This window comes from Podarcis melisellensis (genome assembly GCF_964234715.1).
Source record: "Podarcis melisellensis genome assembly, chromosome: 1".
NCBI classification, from domain to species: domain Eukaryota; kingdom Metazoa; phylum Chordata; class Lepidosauria; order Squamata; family Lacertidae; genus Podarcis; species Podarcis melisellensis.
The window spans coordinates 133,543,854-133,564,873 of record NC_138528.1 but is presented as its reverse complement, the minus strand read 5'-3'; the positions used below and the strand labels follow the sequence as shown (position 1 = coordinate 133,564,873).

Sequence of the window (21,020 nt, the reverse complement as noted above, 5' to 3'; positions counted from 1 at the left end):
CCTGTCAGGCTAAGGCCCAGATATGAGCTTCAGGAACTTGTGAAGAGGTGAGCCTTATGGGGCCTCTGGATTCTTTTTCACTTCAGATTACGCAGATTTACGGCAAAAGCAGCAGGAAATTACATGTGTACCAGGAATCATGGTTTTTTGAACAATTTTCCATCAAGAAATGATGGTCTATGAATCACTTGCTGCCAATTAGAAGACCCCATAGGAGTTTTCATTGGCTGCGCTACAAATGACGGGGGGGGGGCATCATTTCCTACTGAGCACCAGTAAATCCCCAACAGGAGGACACCCCATGTCTCCCTTGCCACCAAGGAGAAGCTCCACAGGTCTTCTGCTGTGTTGATGGGAACCCCTCCCCAAGGCAAGTCTTTCTTTGGAGGGGGGAGGGCTTGAGGAAGGGAAAAGGCTGGGAAGAGAGAGCTGTGAGCAAACTGGACTTTTGGGGTATCAGTTTTGCACATCAAGCATTACCAAAGCCCTTTAAGGCTTTCTGAATGATCAAAATTCTCATCCAAAACTTACAGTTTATTTTGGGGGTGAAGAGGAAGGTGAGGAGCATTCCAAGTTTAACTTACAGCATACAAATGGTACAGAAACAAGAGTTGCTGTGCAACGTTCCTTGGATAGGGGAAAGTCTACTTCTACTAGATGAAAAATGTTAAAGGTGAATTTAATTAATTGCACAGAATGATACAGAAAGCTGCACCAGTGGAAGTTCCTGCCTCTGTTGGAGCTCTCAAGGGATCAAACTGATTTAGGAGTGGCGCTGCGGTCTAAACCACTGAGCCTCTTGGGCTTGCCGATCGGAAGGTTGGCAGTTCCAATCTTCACAACAGGGTGAACTCCCATTGCTCGGTCCCTGCTCCTGCCCACCTAGCAGTTTGAAAGCACGTCAAAGTGCAAGTAGATAAATAGGTACCGCTCCAGCGGGAAGGTAAACGGCATTTCCGTGCGCTGCTCTGGTTTCGTCAGAAACGGCTTAGTCATACTGGCCACATGACCAAGAAGCTGTCTGCGGACAAAAACCAGCTCCCTCGGCCTATAGAGTGAGATGAGCGTGCAACCCCAGAGTTGTTTGCGACTGGACTTAACTGTCAGGGGTCCTTTACCTTTACCTTTTTATGCAAGGAGACAGAACTTTCAGGGTGGCAATGCTACAGAAGGAAGAGTTTGGCTTCAAGGACAGGTTTAGGATTCTCTAGCTGAACTACAGTTCCCATCAGCCCCATCAAACATGAACTACAGCCCCATCAAACATCAAACATAGCCAGTGCCCAGGACTAATGTTGTTCATCAACATCTGGAGGGCTAAATTCCCCATATCTGTTCTAGAAGAGCAGACATTCCCCTGATAAATTATTCCAGGAGCATTGCATAAGAATCTGGAAGAGATGGTGTTCTCCTAACGTCACTACACTTTCTGAAGCCCTATCAGTCAAATATCTGACTATGGAAAGTGCCCAAAGACTAATTATTCTCATTAAGGTGATGTACAAATGCTGTGTAGCTTTATGGGAATATTTCAAAATGTCTGTGAGTGCATGGGCATGATCCAGTACTACAGCCCTGTTTGTTTCTGAAGTTGCATCTGTGCTTAATTCTCCTCTCCTTTAAATCAGTAGGATTCAAATGTGTTGCCATTTGCCTAGATTGTGTGTTTTGATTTAAGCCCATTGAGAAAAGGCAATGGAATGTTACAAAATAGAAGCTATGCATCTTGAAGAGAGTTCAAAATAGCACACACCCTCCCCTTGCCACCCTCCACCCCAGTGTTGTCCCTTGCCTTTCTAGCATTTTAATTTAGTGGCTGGCTAATTATATAACATCATATTCTGAAGCGATCTCTTCCTCGTAAGACACACTGTTTATAATTCCTTATTAATTGCCCTCTTAAGTGTGCAAATTTACATATCAAATTTATGTAGACAATAAGCAAAAAGGAATAAGATGCAGGTGGTTGTTCCGGAAAGATTTATAAATAGCGAATGAGAGAGGAAAATAATCAGAAAAAGGCAAAACTTAAAGCAGTCCGGGGTGGACAGTATTCGTTCAAGAACAAAAGTATCCAACTGCTATTTTCCCCATGTAATTTGAAATGAAAGCTGTGGATTAAGATATCTCAGATTTATTCCTCCCTCCAACCTGAAAAGAATTTGGATCTTAGCTTAGAAGGGGGGCTCATTAGAATATTTTCTATTCTGTGACTCCATTAAAAAATGTATTAACATGCAGATGTGCCCTCAAGAGATTTGTTTCTGGAAACAAAACATGTCATTTGGTTATGTGTTAGAGATGTTTTCATGTACACAACTAAAAAATGTGTTCCACTGCTTAGACTTGTGGGAGGAAAAAGAAACCTAGAGAGGATGGATGAAGGGTGTCTCAAAATAGTATCCATTGCATCAAACATTTAAGCGCCTTTCTCTCTCTCTCTCAAGCACATTGATCAAAGCTAGCATGGGCTCCTTCTTCAAATATTTCTTGACAAAAAAAGAGCCAAACTATTTTGGCCACTGCAAATAATTTTTCCACAGTCACTTTGATCATTACCCATCCTCTGTTTATAAAGAAGTATATATGTCCTGAATATGATAATGGGTCAGGAGATACAGTGAAGTTTGCAAGAAGAAATAATTATAATCCCTGATGAGCAGGCATTTCAAAAACAAATTTTGACAACATGGCTCAAGCACAATGGTCAGATGGAAGATATCACACTGGAGACATGCATATACCCTCTGTGACTACAAATGTGGGTCTGCCCCCCGACTGTAGAATAAGATTCCCCTAGGGATATGGTGGGCACATCTAGCAACGGTGTTCTGCCAACTGATTAAAGCATATCTACTTGCAAGGGCACAGTGAATGTTAGAAATGTTGGGTTTTTTCGTATTTGATTGTCTTTTGTCTTGATCAGAAAACAAGAAGAGCCCTGCAAGCTCAGGCCAAAGGTTGATCTAGTACAACACCTTGTTCTTACGGCAGACGACCAGAAGCCTGTGGGAAGTCTGCAGACAGAATCTGAGCTCCCAGCAACAGGTTTCAGAAGCAGGCTCCCTCCGACAGCCACCATGCCAAGCCCCCCGTGAAAGTCTTATCCCCCATGAATTAATCTAATCCACTCCAAAAGCCTTCCAAGTTGGTGGCCCTCACTGTCTCTTGCAGGAATGAATTCCATAGTTTACACAGGTAAAGAAAGACATTCTTTCACCCGTCCTGAATCTTCCAACACTGAGCTTCATTGGATGTCCTGGAGCTTATGAGAGAGGGTGAGAAACTCTTCTCTCGCCACTTTCTCCACACTAGGCATCTTGCATTCAGAATTTGCACTAAATCCAAACCATTCAATGGAGTATTTTTAAAATACACATCAAACACCAGCTTTGATATCCACCAAAATTTCAGCACTCATCTAAAAAATAAAGTGGGGGTGGGGAGCAAATGGTTAATTTGCTTTTGTGGCCAGGAAATTCTCAGCTGCAAAATAATGGAGTAGTCCAAGGACAGCAGTTATAAAATTTGATTTAAAAGCATGTTTTAAAATAAGTTTTGTGTGTATGAATTTGGTGTCAATATGAGGATTAGTACATGACACAAGCCCCCTATTAAGTTCTCCACTGGTAGAAGCTGTGTATACTGTATATCATGCAAAGGTTCTGATCCTGACCAGCTCCTCAGACACAGACTTCCCTAATGCTGACATCCCAGGCAACATGTGGACCTTCAAGAGGCAGGAGCCCCCTTCCCAACATGGGTGAGGTCAGCACCCCAATCCTGCTGTCCCCTTCTCCATATGTGCTTTCGCCTGAAGAGGCAACTCATGGATCTCATATACAGTGGTACCTCGGTGTCAGGGAACTGCCATCAGTGCCGGAGGGAGAGAGCAAAAGCCAGATGCATTATAGAGAGCCTCCAGGGATCGGGAGAAGTAGCTCCTCTTCCGGGGAAGAGGATAAACGCAGGTCCAGTGGAGAGGAGGCGCAGACGTCGGAAACGACGAGGCGGTCCCAGGACTCCTTGCCTGGGAGAAGCGAGGAGGGAAGGGGTCCTCCACTGCCCACGCCCTCTCTGCGCAGAAGGCATTCGCGCAGAGAGGGACGGCAGAGACTGGGCGTAAAGGAGCTTCTTTGTCGGAGGAAGTTCAAGAAACGCCCACTCACAGATTCTGCCAGCGACTGAGTCAGCCACGGGCGAGTGGTGCTCCGGACAGATAAAGTTTACTTTCGCAGCCAGCCAGGGAGATATTTGCCTGCTTGCTCATAAGCAACCCCTTGGAACCGTAACACTCGGGTTAAGAACTTAATTCGTTCCAGAGGTCCGTTCTTAACCTGAAACTGTTCTTAACCTGAAGCACCACTTTAGCTAATGGGGCCTCCTTCTGCTGCCGTGCCACCAGAGCACGATTTCTGTTCTCATCCTGAAGCAAAGTTCTTAACTCGAGGCACTATTTCTGGGTAAGCGGAGTCTGTAACCTGAAGCGTATGAAACCCGAGGTACCACTGTACTTAGAATAGGTTGTACAACTTCATGCTTTAGTGGTGGGGATTCACTTTTTGAGCACCTCCCCAATTCTCCCTGAAAGTAAGAGAACTAGAAACAGAAAGCTTCTACGCTAGTCTACTGCATGTGGTAAGTTTTGTTTTGTTTTACGTTTAGGCATTTTTTTTCATGTAGTGGAAAGGTAAGAAATGTTCATCCTCCAGCCTGAATAATTTCAGACTTATTCTACTATTCTGCATTTTACTAACTCAGGATTCTACCTGTTTTCATTCTTCTCCTTGTTTTTATTATGTATTTTTGTTTGTTCTTGTACAGTGGTACCCCGCAAGACGAATGCCTCGCAAAACGAAAAACGCCCAAGACGAAAGGGTTTTTCGGTTTTTGCATCGCTTCGCAAGACGAATTTCCCTATGGGCTTGCTTCGCAAGACGAAAACGTCTTGCGAGTTTGTTCGCTTTTTTCCTAAAGCCGCTTGAAGAGGCGCAGTTGCGACGGACCATGCTTCGCAAGACGGAAAACATCGCAAGACGAAAAGACTCGCGGAACGAATTAATTTCGTCTTGCGAGGCACCACTGTATATTTACACTTTGAACCACCCTGAGATCTACAGATGAAGGGCGGCATACAAATCATAACAACAACCACTTCATTTCTCATTGTTCTGCTGCATAGTGACTTCATATCACTGAGAAGAAAACTCTCATTGATTATTACTATATGGAGGGTTGCCGTTGACAGACTATATGCATGAACTCTTCTTTCACCTCACTTTATATTTTTCTTTACTTAAGCTAATGCACTTACAGGTCTGGCATTCATCTGCTGAAGGTCCCCAGCACCGGTTTCCACAGGACTTGTGACAAGGTCCACCTTGGGGAAGAGTAGAGACAAAATACAAAGAGAAGTTAGATGATTACTTTTTATTTTTATTTTTTTTCTGCAGTGCCTTTAAAGACTCCTTATAGGGGAACCACTATCACACTTTTATGAGAACTCTATGCCTTATCACAAGTGAAAGATTTGCAGCAAAAGAAAACCTATACCAAGTTTCAAACATATATGAATTAGAATTTATAGTGGGGCTTTGTATTTCCCCCCTTGTTGCTGTTGTTATCATCTGTATTTTAAAATAGATCTGTATCTTGTTTTAATTATATGGGTGTTTAATTGCTTTTCATCGAATCAAAGAATTGTAGAGTTGGAGGGGACCCAAGGGTCATCTAGTCCACCCCCTGCAATGCAGGAATCTCAACTAAAGCATCCATGACAGATGGCCGTCCAACCTCTGCTTAAAAACCTCCAAGGAAGGAGAGTCTACCAATAGAGCAGTTGGTTAGAGTGTGGTGCTGATAATGCCAAAGTGCAGGTTCAAACCCCATAAGGGACAGCTGCCTATTCCTGCTTTGCAGGGGTTGGACTAGAATAGGGGTGGCCAACTCCAAAGAGACTGTGATCTACTCACACAGTTAAAAACTGGCAGTGATCTACCCCCTTTTGGGGGGTTCAGGTCAAAGTTGTTGAGTTTTTTTTCAGGGAGGAGTTAAAATGTTGAGCTTTTTAAAGGGGAGCCACAGTTGTTCAGCTTCTTTGGGGGAAGCCAGTGATCTACCAGTGACCTACTGCAGACATCCAGTGATCCACCGGTAAATTATGATCTACCTGTTGGACATGCCTGGACTAGATGATCGTCAAGGTTTCTTCCAACTCTACAGTTCTCTGATTCTATATCTTTTCTGTTTTTAGCTTTTTCTGTTTCATCTATAAGCCACATTGAGTCCTGGTCTGGAAATGAATGAATGAATGAATGAATGAAGGCAGTTACAGATAGGTAGCCATGTTGGTCTGCCATAGTCAAAACAAAAAAAATTCCTTCCAGTAGCACCTTAAAGACCAACTAAGTTAGTTCTTGGTATGAGCTTTCGTGTGCATGCACACTTCTTCAGATACTTCTTCTACTGTTTCAGTGTATCTGAAGAAGTGTGCATGCACACGAAAGCTCATACCAAGAACTAACTTAGTTGGTCTTTAAGGTGCTACTGGAAGGCATTTTTTTGTTTTTGTTTTTTTGAATGAAGGCAGCTGCTCTGGAAATTAAAATGTTCTTTTCCAGCTCCAATCTTTGTATATGGACCTGCTGAGCAATAACAAGAAAAGGAAGACAGGTCTTTTTTTCAATACAAGCTTTTTTTAGATACAAGCTTATGGAATACATTCTTAAAACAAGCATAATGACATCTGCATGGTGCCTTAACCAAGATGACAGATTATTATTACCAATTAATGCATAGTGCTTTGATTCTTCTGGGCACCGTGTACACAGAACCAATGGTGCACAACTTCCCATGTTTTCCCACAGAAGCTCACCTTTTCAATACTGTCCTTTATATTATAATACAATAGGAAATTCATAGGGAACAAACTCTTTCCAGCTCTTGATTAAAAACCAATTTTGTTTCATTGGAATCTCATCATTAATGGGTTGATGCCCACAATGTGTCTCTATTGTGTGTCCACTAGTACTTCTGGCCTATTAGGTGTGCATACGTTGGAATAACTCACAAGTGTTAATTTACGGCATTTCCAAGAAATGCTATGTGCTTCCTCTGTCCCTGGCACACAACTTGCAGAAGAAGAACCCTCTCCCATCCTCAAACCCTCTGTGATCAGTGACACTTCAAGCTCCCCAAAATCAAATGTGGGCTTTTGTGGGTGGATGTCTGCCTTCCCACGCCCAACAGCAGTGAGTGAGGTGAGTCGCTGGCAAGAACAACTCGCTGCTATTGTGGGGTGTGGGGATGAACATCCTTGTCTGAAACCACTGTGAGGTGGCAGGGGAGACAGGGGGCACATGTGGTTTTAAATTTATCTTCCCTGTAAAGTAAGATATGCTGTTCAACATGCACAAAGTGATCAGGTCACTGGAACCACATCCTTAAGTGAAATTTCACCACTTCCTGACACTTACACAATGTTGATAAAATCTACTGATTATGTTGTACAGCAATTACACATGTATGCCAACTACCTCATTAAAAGCATCATCTCCTCGATGTAACAAAGTTCATTTAAGGCAATTATGCCAGAGAAATGCAGTTGCTGACATCGGTGTATATTTTCCTGACACTGCCTGGCATCTGCTTATTGAGACCAGCAGCTACAGCTCAGCAATGCAAGCCCATTCTGTTTGCTGGGAAAGGGACTCCAGTCTCCATCTGGCACAAATAGCACAACTTTAACCCACAATGATGACAATTATTATTTAAAAAATCTACTGAAGCCCTGTGCAGAATGCTAATAGCACCACACTGCCTTCAAGGGAAAGAGATTATGCACGAGAGAAGGAGAAGAAACTGGCTCTGAAGACTTATTCAGTTAAGACCAATTGCAAATTGCATGTGAATGAATGAAGACTTATGCAGATTTAAAACTCTGCTCAAGTTTATTTTATTTCCAGCTCTCCCTGCCACAGAAATGCAATAGTGCCCCCCCCACACCTACAATGCTTTTTTTCCTTAAAATAAATAAATAAAAATGTTTAGGGATACTCTCATTTTCCTACTCATATCGAAATACTGCCCCTCAATGAGGCCAAACTTAGATTCACAAAATGTTTAGGGGTATGCATAAAAAAGTTAGTGTGTGTGTGCGCGCACACACACACACACACACACACAGAGGACTAGAAAGAATACTAACCCATTTTGGACCTATTAATGAATAACCATTCTTATACTTTTGACCAAATAACCAATTGAGGTTGGAATTTTACTTGGAAGTAAGTACCATTGAATTCACTGGGACCTATTTCTAGTTAGAACATTTGCAGCATCTCAGCAGAGGTGATATTTTGAGAAAATTATCATTCTCTCCACTTATGAACATTTTCATTTATACAGAGGACACAATCCAGCCAAGGCTAATCATGTTTTCAGTCCCGCCAATTCCATTGATTGAGAGTTGAGCACATACTTTCCCCCTTGTGACTGAATAGCCCTGAAGTAGACTTGTAGCTACTGGGCTCTTTCCTTAATGGGTGTGGCTTGCTGTTATTTCTAACCATTTATAAATATAAATGAATACACTTAAGTTTGCTTTAACTTTTCACATTTCTCCATCCAATTATCCAAGAAAGTCTCCATTTTTAAGGACCTGTCCCTGCTGAACCACTGCCCCTCATTTGCCTCTTTGCAGGTGCACCAAGTGACACTTGTGAGAAGACATAGCAGGAAGACTGTGTTTGGGGCATCACTGCTCTGGATGCGCCATGCGATTGGCTTTCCAGCCAAGAGACACTCACAGAGGAGCACATCCTCCAAGGATATGTGATTTTGACACATACTGAGGGTGAAGACAGGTGTAATAAATCAAGAGAGTTCACAGTAAATCCCTGAACCACAAATAGACTCCACACTTCACAAATGAAATGACAGGTACCTATTCCATCTAATCAAACTTTAACCCAAATCATCCATCATGCTCTTCCCACATGCAGCCACCTGCTCCCTACCCCCTGTTTAAAGTGTGGCAGGAGATCCATGAGCCCTAATCCTATGCAAGGGCTTACCACCCTTTGTGCAGCAGAGGCTCATAAAGGAAGGTAAGAAGAGTCTGGCTGGTTCAGGCCAATGGCTCGCCTCGTCCAGCACCCTGTTCTCACAGTGTCCAACCAGATGCCCCAGATAGGAGGCCCTCAACAGCCCTCTCTGCTCCTTCAGTTTCCAGCAACTGGTACCCCTCTGGTTCTAGAGCACAGAATGGTGTTGGTGAAGATGGACAAAAGCTGAGCAATTGAACTGATTCATATTGGTGTAAAAAACTGGTATTAGAAGATCTTCTCGAGCTGAATACTGTTATGAGTTTGTGGGTGCCAGACTCCCCAAAATTCCTGGGTCCAGTAGGTGTTAGAATTTAATCAAGCCTCCCCAGAGCCAGCAAGGGTTAAAATACAAGCCAGGTAAGCATCCTCATGAGGTAATCACCTGGGTGGCAAGCCATTAAGAACACAGGGGGAGGGGGCTCTGTGCCAAACATCAAAAGGTTGGGGCCCCTCCTCCAGCTCAGTGTTAGTTAGAAGACAAAGCCAGGGTTTGAATGAGTCTTTAGAGTTGGCTGTGGTGTAACCTAGAGGAAAATATGTTTCAGTTAAGCTGGAGAAGGCCAGAGCACAATGGTTGATTTTTGTTTGGTTGGCTGTGCCTACAGGAGAAGCAAGACCCTCTTAGAGTGTTAATGGTGTGAGCCTCTCCATCGTAGGCTCAAGTTGTATATATGTATAAATCAACCATATACCATAAAGACTCCACAGTCTCTGCTGTGCCTCATTCCAAAAAGGAAACACAGACCCTGGGTAAACTACATGAAACCCCCTGGAATCTCGAACAGCTCAGATATTGGGGTGGTGTGCAACCAGTGCTATTTTTCTAGAAACAGAGGTTCCGGAACTCACCATGAATGCCTCCCTTGTTCTCTTATAATGGCAATGGCGCCCACCTGAGAGGTGCCGGAGCTGTTTTCCAGTGAGTTCTGGCTGGAAAAAACGCCCTGTGTGCAACAATACTTTTATTTCACTGGACTTGCCCAGATAAGGGGATGTTGTTTTAAACACCAGGTAACTTAACGCATAGACATTAAGAGCACAAGGGTGATCCTGCCTCATGGCGGTAGGCATATGTTCATCATTTTCCAGGTGAAGGTAGGTGAAGATTTTCAAATAGCAAATATGGAAAATGCCATAGAGTGCATTGTCAGGGAGAAGGGTCCTAGCTCAGTGGCAGATACAGCCATGAAACTCTGGTTGAAACCTCGCAGAGCTGCTGCCAAACAGTGTAGACAGTACTGAGAGTGATGGACCATTGGTCTGGCTCGGTATAACACAGCTTCCTATGTTCCTAAACCTCTTGATGCAGCTGCTATCGGAGACTTCTACGTGCAACATATTCTCAAGGAATCCTTATTTTCTAATAGAGAATCTCCTACATGTTCTAGATGAAGCCAATTCCATGTTCTACTACAGTGGTACCTCAGGTTAAGATCTTAATTCGTTCTGGAGGTCCGTTCTTAACCTGAAACTGTTCTTAACCTGAGGTACCACTTTAACTAATGGGGCCTCCTGCTGCCGCCGCACGATTTCTGTTCTCATTCTGAAGTACAGTTCTTAACTTGAGGTACTATTTCTGGGTTAGCGGAGTCTGTAACCCGAGGTACCACTGTAGAAGGAAATTCTGAAGTGACCAACAAAACACCTTTTGCTGAAGGAGGCTGATGGTGTTCTGGAACTCTCCATTGTGGAACTTTTAAGTAACCCAACTTCCACATTTGTGCTTGCTCAAATCCCAGAAATTGACAGACCAGAATTAAAGACCTTCCATGGTACTGATACAATTCTTAGTGTTAAGCCAAATGTTCTGCCACATAGTTTCTACTCTCATGGAAGTAAACATTATTTGGGATGCTTACTAGTTATTTTTAAGGGACTTTGACATGTCTACCTGTTTCCGTTTGCGTGGTGGGGTTTTTTTTTTAATAGTGTCAGATGATAATTTGCATTTAAATAGAGACATTTAACAGCGGAGCAAGAGGAAGCTCTGCCAGCTGCCTCCCCCTCTCACTGGGAACTTGAAAGTGTGGCTTCATTGTTTTCTCTTCTCACGGTTACACAGGCAAAATGAGGCGCTGAACATGTAGACAGCACAACTTTGAATTAAATTATCACAAGTCCTTTGAAGGTCACATATCAAATAAATTGGGAGAAAACATGTCTTGTCTTATTCGATAATAATAAGATGTCTAGCAGAAGCAGGTGCCGGACAAGATTCTGTCCTTATTTTTATTCTATCCCTATGCTGCTCTGAGTGTAGGCAGTGAAACTAATTGAGGATATTTACATTGCAGCCTGTCCGAAGGATCATGGTGGGGAACATTTTAGTGGTGGAGAGAGAAAGGCTTTGTCCATGCCATCTACAAAGTTTATGCCCAGGTTTGGGGGAGACAGGAGGAAAGCCTGCAGCTTCGTCACTCTCCTGACCCTTGGCTGAAAAACACAACAGTTTCTTAAGACATATTTTGTAAATGCCACCAGTGGGTATTTAAATAAGAAAGCTAGGGGCACTCTGTAAGGAGATGAGCAGATTTCCTGTATTCTGTTACATTTTTTGTTTTGTGGATTGAATCTGCATTCTTCTACAGTTTCTACAATTAATTCATGAACTGGTGTTTGCAGTTTGCTGCAGTACTTTGTTCCAAGAGTTCCCAACCTTTGGGGCCTGTGTGGAATTCTGAGGCAGCGTTGCAGGTACCTGTCACAGAAGGTTGCAGGGCTCAGAAAAGGAAGGGCATGAAAACCAGACTCTAGTAGTTAGACCAGATGCCAGAGAGTGATGGCTAAGACTGTCAAGCATTAGGCTATGCCCCTGTGTTAGGTTATAGTGCTTTATTTACAGCCTGCCTTTCCTCCCAATAGAGCCCAGGGCAGCAGGGCTCTTTTTTGATTAGACAAGCCTATCCAGACACATAAACAACAACAACAACAACAACTGAAACAGTTCTAAAGTTCTAGAAATAGTTATAAACATTCTCCAACAATTATCTCAGGGTTGCTAGCCATCAAGTGCCTGCGTAAACAGGACTGTTTTTTTAATTTCCTCCAGGAAATCAATAGGGAGGGAGACAGACACGCTACACTCTGCAGGGCATTCCACAAATTGGGAACTGCACTGAAAGAGTCTAGGTTTTCTTTAATCAGTTAGAAAATGGTGGGGAGTGGATGACTTACAGTAAAACCACACTCTATAATAAGGGCTTCTGGTGCTATATTTTTTTTCCTGAACAAACCTTGGCTTTAGCTAATTCTGTATATATCAACCATTCCATGGTTTCTTTTCTTGGGACCAACACAGAACAATTCTCTTTGCTTAAAGATACTCCATCAAGAAAGCACATTATAAAATATGTGAGTTCTTATTTGTTTGCTTGGCTTTGCACATATCTTTCAGCAAGCTGAACTGAGATGAATAGGTAGATGATCCTGCCATATGTAGGGTGAAGATTCTGTTTATCAGAGACCCTAAGACTGGGTGTATTGGTAGTTAAAGGGCAAGGCTTGGCACACTAGGTGACCTTGGGCCAGTCACTCTCAGCCTAATTTGTCTTGCAGGGTGGTTGTGATGATAAAACAGGGTGGGGAAAAGAGAAGCTTCTATTTCCCCAATCACCTTGGAGGATAAATCTGCAGTTAGTATTTAAACAGCCTTTTGATCTATGTGAGGTACATAGGAGGAAATAGAGCTACACAACATCTGTCTCTGCAATTGGCAGGCAGTATGAAATCTCTGGATTGAACACGGCTGATACAACTTGTCAACACAGCAGTCAAGCCTGTCTGCAGCCAGAATCACTGCCCTGAGGAATCCAGGAAGAGAGCGCACACTCACCCACTGGATTCATATGGAACCCCCAAGTAGCCCCCGACACTGAATGGTTTTATGTTTGACTAGCTCCACTTCCTTCCAAATGGTAGTGTGAAAATTCATTCACTATTTATGGTTCAATAGCCCTGTTGAGAGGAAGTCCTCTGACACCCTGAAGGTCATCGTAACATTGGTAAGAGCTGATTCTTCTCAGCACCTTTGCATAAGCACTTGGCTCTATGTAAGACTGGGAAATGTCTGACAGGAAGAAATCTTAAACCAAACACAACTGATCTTAGGGTAGTCAAATGTTGACTCACAGCAATTAACTGGAACCCGGCCATCACTACAATATGTGAGGTGGGTTTGACTTTCCAAAGCAATTTTCTTTTATAAGTGGTTACCTTGTCCACTTCCTGAACTGCCATTCATTACAGACTGCAGAGTACAGAAGGGTGGGTGGGTGTGAAATCTGACGTTTGATCTACAGATCTCCCTTGCAACTGGCATGTGAGAAACCGGCCTCCCAGGAGGGGAAATCCACTTTTCCTTCCTTTGTCCTTAAGAGTCTGAAGGACGCGTCTCATAAATGTTTCTTCTCCATTTCTCCCAGAACCTTAGGCTGCCTTTTAAAACTTTAGCATTAGTTTCCCATCTGAATTATCTATCAGTGCATAACTTTACAAAATAAGTGGTGCAATGCTCAAGGCTGCAATCCTATGAGGAGCCTCACTGGGCGTAGGATTGAGCTAGAGAAAGTCATGCTCTTTGAAACTCTTAAGGCTAATCCCATATGTTTGTGAATTGGTTATGTTTACCTAAGGTTCTGGAGGTATGCTCCAATGTGGTTGCATATTTCCCACAGTAGGGTAAATTTCATAATAATAATAATAATAATAATAATAATAATAATATCTTTATTGTCATTGCCCCCTCTCAGGGACAACGAAATTACTTGGCTGCTCCATCCACCCAGATAGGGCACTCCACTCAAAATCAGAACAACTATAAAAACACTAATTAAAACAATATAATATAATACAGCAAGGAAGATTAGATGACTTTCAAAGTCCAGGTTTCCCATTCAGGGCCGAGATCGCTCTGGAGAAGAAGCTGTTCTTGAGACGGCTCGTTCTTGTCATCATCGTCCTGTATCTCCGTCCCGAAGGCAGGAGCTCAAAGAGACAGTGACCAGGATGCGATGGATCTTTTACTATGTCCAGTGCCTTCCTATGGCACCTTGTGGCATAAATCTGCTCTAAGGTGGAGAGTGGGCAGCCAACAATGCTCTCTGCTGCCTTAACAACTCTGCACAACGCCATCCTGTCCTGGGTAGTACAGCTTCTGTACCACACACATAAGCCATAAGTGAGCACGCTCTCAATGGCACAGTGATAGAAGGCAATCTTCCATTTTAGATTCTGTTTAACTGTCACAGGAAATCCTGTAGTAGGTTAGAGAACCCCAAGGTCCGTCCCCCCACCCAAAGAATGAAATATAATAATCACAGGATAAACAAAATAATAAAAATTCCTTCCAGTAGCACCTTAGAGACCAGCTAAGTTTGTTCTTGGTATGAGCTTTCGTGTGCATGCACACTTCTTCAGATACATTGAAACAGAAGTCACTAGGCCCTTATATATAGTAAGAGGGTGGGGAGGGGTATTACTCAGAAGGGTGGTGGGATAATCACAGGATAGTCTGAGGAATGCTAAGGACCAACTGCCTAAAACTTGGGAGTGATCAGCATTCATAGGCAATATGCATACTCTGTTAAAAACCAGGAAATAGTTGTACCATTGTCCTACAGTGAGATTAATTTCCTTTGGAAGTTCTGGCTGTGCTCTCCATTAAACTGAGTTATTCCACTTCAAACTGCAGATGGCTGGTGGAGTACGTGACCTCTCTAGACTGATAGGTAAATAGATAGAAATTAGCTTAGAGCCTTTTTATTGACATCTAGTTATAGACAGATATATATGTAGATAGATATAGATACAGTGGAACCTCGGTTTAAGAACAGTTCGGTTTAAGAACGATTTGGTTTACAAACACCGCAAAACTAGAAATAGTGTCTTGGTTTGAGAACTTTACCTCAGTCTAAGAACGGAATCCGAACGGTGGAAGGGCACCAGCGGCAGGAGGCCTCATTAGGGAAAGCGCACCTTGGTTTAAGAATGGTTTTGGTTTAAGAGTGGACTTCCAGTACGGATTAAGTTTGTAAACCGAGATACCACTGTATTGATTACATGTAGGAGCATTCAGTAATAAAACCTCACGTAGGTGGTATGACTGAAACAACAGTTTACCCCATCAATGAGAAGCAGGCCTGTGTGTCACACTATGGAAACTCATGGGACTTCTGTCCCTTACAGTCACAAAACTTTAAACTCAATGCAATATAGTTCTGAATTAAGAAACCACTATTACTTCATTGTGGGCACACGCGCTAAACCCTGTCTGTGGTGCCTGCGCTTTTCCCCAAAGAATGAGACAAGAGACCAGAGTATGGGTTCAAATTGGCCACAACTTTATTGAGCGTCAGAAGTGGGAAACTTGGCACAGGCCTTGGCAGGTAACCCTCTCAGCCCGCCTGGCTGAGGATATGCAGGCAGATGAGATCCAGTGAGAGGGGACTGTACAGCACAAACTTACACAGCATGCCCTTCCACTAACCTCAGCCCAGGAGTTTGACCTACATGTTGCCGCTATAGGGCCAGGGACTCCTGGTTTTTGCCCTTTAACGGGCCCTGCAAACGCTGCCGCATGGGAGGGAGCATGAATGCATCCCCCCCCCCGACTTGATGTCAGATTAAAGGATACCTTGCCAAGGCCTAAAACCGCCACCCGAGGCCCTAAGGGGCTTTGTCACCAAGTCCCACGACCGAGGACCAATCACCCATCCTCTGCCATCAAACCCTGTTGTCTGCCCAGTCCCTAAGGATTTGTCACAAGTCGTGCAGCCATAGGTCAGCGCTACCTGCATCCCTATTACTTCATTAAAGGTAAAGGTAAAGGTACCCCTGCCCATACGGGCCAGTCTTGACAGACTCTGGGGTTGTGCGCCCATCTCACTTAAGAGGCCAGGGGCCAGCGCTGTCCGGAGACACTTCCGGGTCACGTGGCCAGCGTGACATCGCTACTCTGGCGAGCCAGAGCCGCACACGGAAACGCCGTTTACCTTCCCGCTAGAAAGCGGTCCCTATTTATCTACTTGCACCCGGAGGTGCTTTCGAACTGCTAGGTTGGCAGGCGCTGGGACCGAGCAGCGGGAGCGCACCCCGCCGCAGGGATTCGAACCGCCGACCTTTCGATCTGCAAGTCCTAGGCGCTGAGGCTTTAACCCACAGCGCCACCTGCGTCCCATTACTTCATTAGTAATGTTTAAATATGCCTCTGTTTAAATAGCTCTGCATTGTGTTTTCCTAAGTAGTTTAAGAGACCAGCTTTTTGCATGACTAAAACGATACATTTGATTGCAAAATCAAAATATAATTCAAACAGCACAGTATGGCATTAGTACAAATTAAAGATACTATTGTTGGGATGAATTGTTCTGCCTTTATCAGCCTGTAATGCCTTCTCTGCCCTTGTCTGACAATTCCTATTGTCATGCGTTTATTCATCCACACTCTTTTGTTAAGTAAAAATCATTTTACATTTTCTACTACCCCTGTGCTAATCTTTAGATCTCTTCTATTGATTTGAAAGTTAATTACCTAGTAGAAAGTCAGACTCTCAGGTCCCAGCCCCCCCCCCCCCCGCTCTGCTTAAAACAGAACAGGCAAGCTGTTTAAACACTTGGAGCACAAATGTTCCTTCCAGTGGAGGAATCCACCAATGGAGAATGAACACAAGGGATTTTCTTCCATAAGCAAATACAGTTGAATTATTTGTTCTCATGACTTATATTAGATCTCCAAGACCACAGTTTGCTGCTTCATGGGCACTTTCCATTTCTTTTGTGGCAACATTTTCCAGACAAATCAGCTTTTCAGGTGGGGCTGCTCCTGGACTGCTTTTGGGTGACAGTTAGCTGCAGTATGTTTTTGAATGGTGCTCTGAAAGCCTCTTGAAGTTATAAAGCAGAATGCCAGGATTCAAAATGAAAAACAAAAAACAAACCCAACCCCCCACATTAATCATATAAATAAAATCCAAAGCATGCTTTCAACAAGGCGAAAAAATAGAAGTTTATTTTGTCAAGGAAGAACACGTTTGAGAAATTACAGTAGAGGACAGCTTTGGCCCAGCACTAGAAACAATAAGGAAAGAATCACACGTCCTTTTCTGTATCATCTTTCCTGCCATACATTAACCTTAGAATTCTAGATACTATTGGAAATTTTTCTAGTGAGCTTTCCATCCTTATAATGGAGACTCACTACTTCATCTGCTATTCAGAGCCCATGGCACAAATATTCCATGTTCCTAGCGAATATTTTAGTAGGAATGAACATAAATATACCAGTTGGCCCATTCTATTTATCCACTAATCTTTCTAGATAGATAGATAGAGACACACACATAGTGATTCAGACACATAGAGACGAAAAAGAGACTGACCAGGGAAATATGTTTGTGTTATGAAAACAAACAGAAAGAGATACACACTGAGAGCTGGGAAAAGAAAAGAGAAAGAAAGAGGACAGCAGTAAATAAGAATCAGAGATAAAAACTTAAAGCTGAAGCTGAACAGAGGAAAAACAGAAAACTTACAAACAATGAAATATGCGCTTTCAAGAATAATATGAAATGGGAGGGCCACTGGTGTGGCAGGAGAGATAATAATGCGCTTAAGGAATTGAGGAAATCTGTATAGAATCCCTAAATTACAGGGTATCACTGAAGTGGTCCACAGAAGACAAGCCTGATATAAAGAGTGATCGACCGACAGAGGGAGGGAATCAACGGGAAGTCAAGAAATGCATGTCTGCAGCACAAAATTGACACAGCCCACTGGCTTCATATTTATCAATGACAGTGCAGGATTGATAGCAGGTTTGCTGTAATGTTACTATTCTGTTCTGACACAGAAATGTCTTAAGGCCAATGCGATGAGAACAGACAAGAGACTACACTGAAAAAAGGCAGGAGAGAAGTGTCAGAAACCATCCCTTCCTGGCTTCCTTTCCCCTGCAGCAACAGATACAGCAGGCATAATCTCCTGGGCCAAAAGATCTATGGGAAATTTGGGGCTTGTTCCTGCAAAGGCCACTTTCTCCAGGCAACTCATTCAAGTATTTTCATAAAGCACAGATGGGGGAGATCTGGCCTCTGAGACATTTTGATCTGGGTTCCGGTGGTTCTGTCACATATTAATCAAGGAATGGTAAGAGGTTTGCCTGCAGTTTTACCCATCAAAGAAAATAGTTTCTAAGCTGTATATATGCATGGTTTTGCATGTAATTTATTTGTGTAATTTATGTCAGGGACTGTATCCAAGTCAAACTCCCATAGAGACAGAGTTAAAAGGAGGATTTGTGTGTAATCTATGCATGAGGGGACACTTGTGGAAATCCCACAGGATTGTCATAGGTTGCCACACCTCAGTCTCAACCCCTGCTGACCAGTGAGAGGCTTGCTGTGCCCTAACTCCATCTGGGCATCAGGCAAGTTCTTATGACCTCCCTCCTAGGCAGGGGCATCTTACCCATAGGGGCTAGTGGCGCGGGGCGCCAGGGCACCAAGTTCTGGAGGGCACCAGGGAACAGGCGGAGGCTGGACGCAGCACCTCCTGGCATCAGCTCGCTGCCCTCGCCCGCCTCCGCCCTGCTGCGCCGAAGCAGTGCCGCGCCTGGAGCTTCTGTCTGCTGTGGCTACGGTGGCACGAAGTGGCTAGCTGAGCCGGGAGGCGCTGTGTCCAGCCCCCGCCTCTTCCCTGCTGGAGGAGACACCCTCCAGCCGCTGCCCGCCTCCTCCAGCCCCACTGGCAGTGCCGTCCTCCCTAAAAAAAACTCTGATTGACAACTGGGCAATCAACCTGGATCCAGTTCCCACCTCGGTATAGATGCCTATTTAGAAAGATTCACTGTTGTTGTTGCTGTTGGTGCTGCTGCTGGCATCCATCTGTCTCCAGAAACAATGGAGTCTACCTCCAAGGGTGAAGTCAAACTTGTGGAGAATCACAGCACCTGCTGTGGCTGTAAAGGTAAAGGTAAAGGTACCCCTGCCCGTACGGGCCAGTCTTGCCAGACTCTGGGGTTGTGCGCCCATCTCACTCAAGAGGCCAGGGGCCAGCGCTGTCCGCAGACACTTCCGGGTCACGTGGCCAGCGTGACAAGCTGCATCTGGCGAGCCAGAGCCGCACACGGAAATGCCGTTTACCTTCCCGCTGGTAAGTGGTCCCTATTTATCTACTTGCACCCGGAGGTGCTTTCGAACTGCTAGGTTGGCAGGCGCTGGGACCGAGCAGCGGGAGCGCACCCCGCCGCAGGGATTCGAACCGACGACCTTTCGATCGGCAAGCCCTAGGCGCTGAGGCTTTAACCCACAGCGCCACCTGCGTCCCTGTGGCTGTAGAGACTGGTAACTTGTAACTGTTGTTTTTGCTGCAATAGCAGTACTGACGTGACCGCCCTGGGGTGCAAGCCTGGGCAGTTTGTATGGAGGTCCTGGGCTGCCGAGATGACAAGACTCCCTTCTTAGCCTCACTGATGTGGTGCAAAGGAAAGCAGAGCAATGCATTTGGCACCAGCATGGTTGCAGGAGTTTCCAGAAGAAGGCTCACAAGGCACAGTCCAACCATCTTAGGGACTCCACTACAAGTAAATAAAAATACAATACCTCCCCTTGCTTTCTCCTCTTAGGGTTCTCTAAGGGTTCATCATTAAACTGGGCTTGGACCAAACTGCTCAGGAGACCATATGACTCCTGCACACATTACTGGCTTCTCTGAGGGGAGGAACATGTGCATCCTCAAGGTGTTGTTGGACCGCACTCCCATTTTCCCTGACGCCTCCCCATTCTGACTGGGGCTGATGGGAGTTGGAGTCCGACAACATCTGGAGAGCCACATGTTCCCCACCCCTCTGACAGAGTGTGGCTGGAGGAAAATAAATGTCACACAAACAGGTTTGTATAATAGTAGACCTTTTTCTATCAATGCAGCAATGAGGATCAAATGCAAACTAAAATAAAAGAGCAGGTGGTTTCCTATGAATGTATCAAGACTTAGAGATGCATTGCCAAGAGGGTAATTATGTGTGAGAATCGCAAGCTACAGCCACAAGAATTTTCTTTGTCACAGTACATAATGGTGTGTGAGAAACCTGAATGTCACCGTAAGAGATTTTTCCAGAGGAGGTACCCAGCAAAATCAAAGGCACGCTGACAAGGAAATGATGAGGCTTGTGGCATTCTTGCTCTAATTCCACACTAAAGAAAAACAATGAGCATAACGGAATTATTGTGCGGTACGCCAATGTATCTTTTAGCTGTTGTTGGCATGCAGCCAGAGCTGGAAGAATCAGGGAGGTGAGAGAGGAAACACAGTTTGATGTGTTAAAATAAAAAGATTTTGGGGAGAGGCAGGGAAACCTTTTCTAAATGCTGTACTAAGTGCTGTTTTCATTATGTGGTATTTTTACTGGAGGACGAACTGCTCACCCTTTCACAAAGAAGCATCAAAATAACACCATACTGTATTCCTGAACTCTTTGATCCCCCTGGTTTCCACACTGGGAAGGGTGCAAGTACTTTGTGTCCATTCTTCACTCCCATGTTTCTTTACTCTCCCTTGATGGCAGAGGCAATTGTGTCCCTGCTCTAGCACAGGTAAAGGTAAAGGTAAAGGACCCCTGACAGTTAAGTCCAGTTGCAGACGACTCTGAGGTTGCGGCGCTCATCTCGCTTTACTGGTCGAAGGAGCCAATGTTTGTCCGCAGACAGTTTTTCCAGGTCATGTGGCCAGCAGGACTAAGCCGCTTCTGGTGAAACCAGAGCAGCACTCGGAAATGCCGTTTACCTTCCCGTCGGAGCGGGACCTATTTATCTACTTGCACTTTGACGTGCTTTCAAACTGCTAGGTTGGCAGGAGCAGGGACCGAGCAACGGGAGCTCACCCTGTTGCGAGGATTTGAACTGCCAACCTTCCAATCAGCAAG

The 21,020-nt window shown here is 44.3% G+C and overlaps 1 protein-coding gene across 4 annotated transcripts in view; it reads right to left on the bottom strand.

Annotated features, from left to right (window-relative positions):
* The window catches only part of ERBB4 (erb-b2 receptor tyrosine kinase 4), a 779,780-nt gene that overhangs the window by 216,104 nt on the left and 542,656 nt on the right, over positions 1–21,020 (bottom strand). For all 4 annotated transcript variants that reach the window (XM_081904442.1, XM_081904441.1, XM_081904443.1 and 1 more), the window contains one exon: positions 5,315–5,380. In XM_081904442.1, the coding sequence (XP_081760568.1) occupies positions 5,315–5,380 (66 nt within the window). The remainder of the gene's footprint in view (positions 1–5,314; positions 5,381–21,020) is intronic.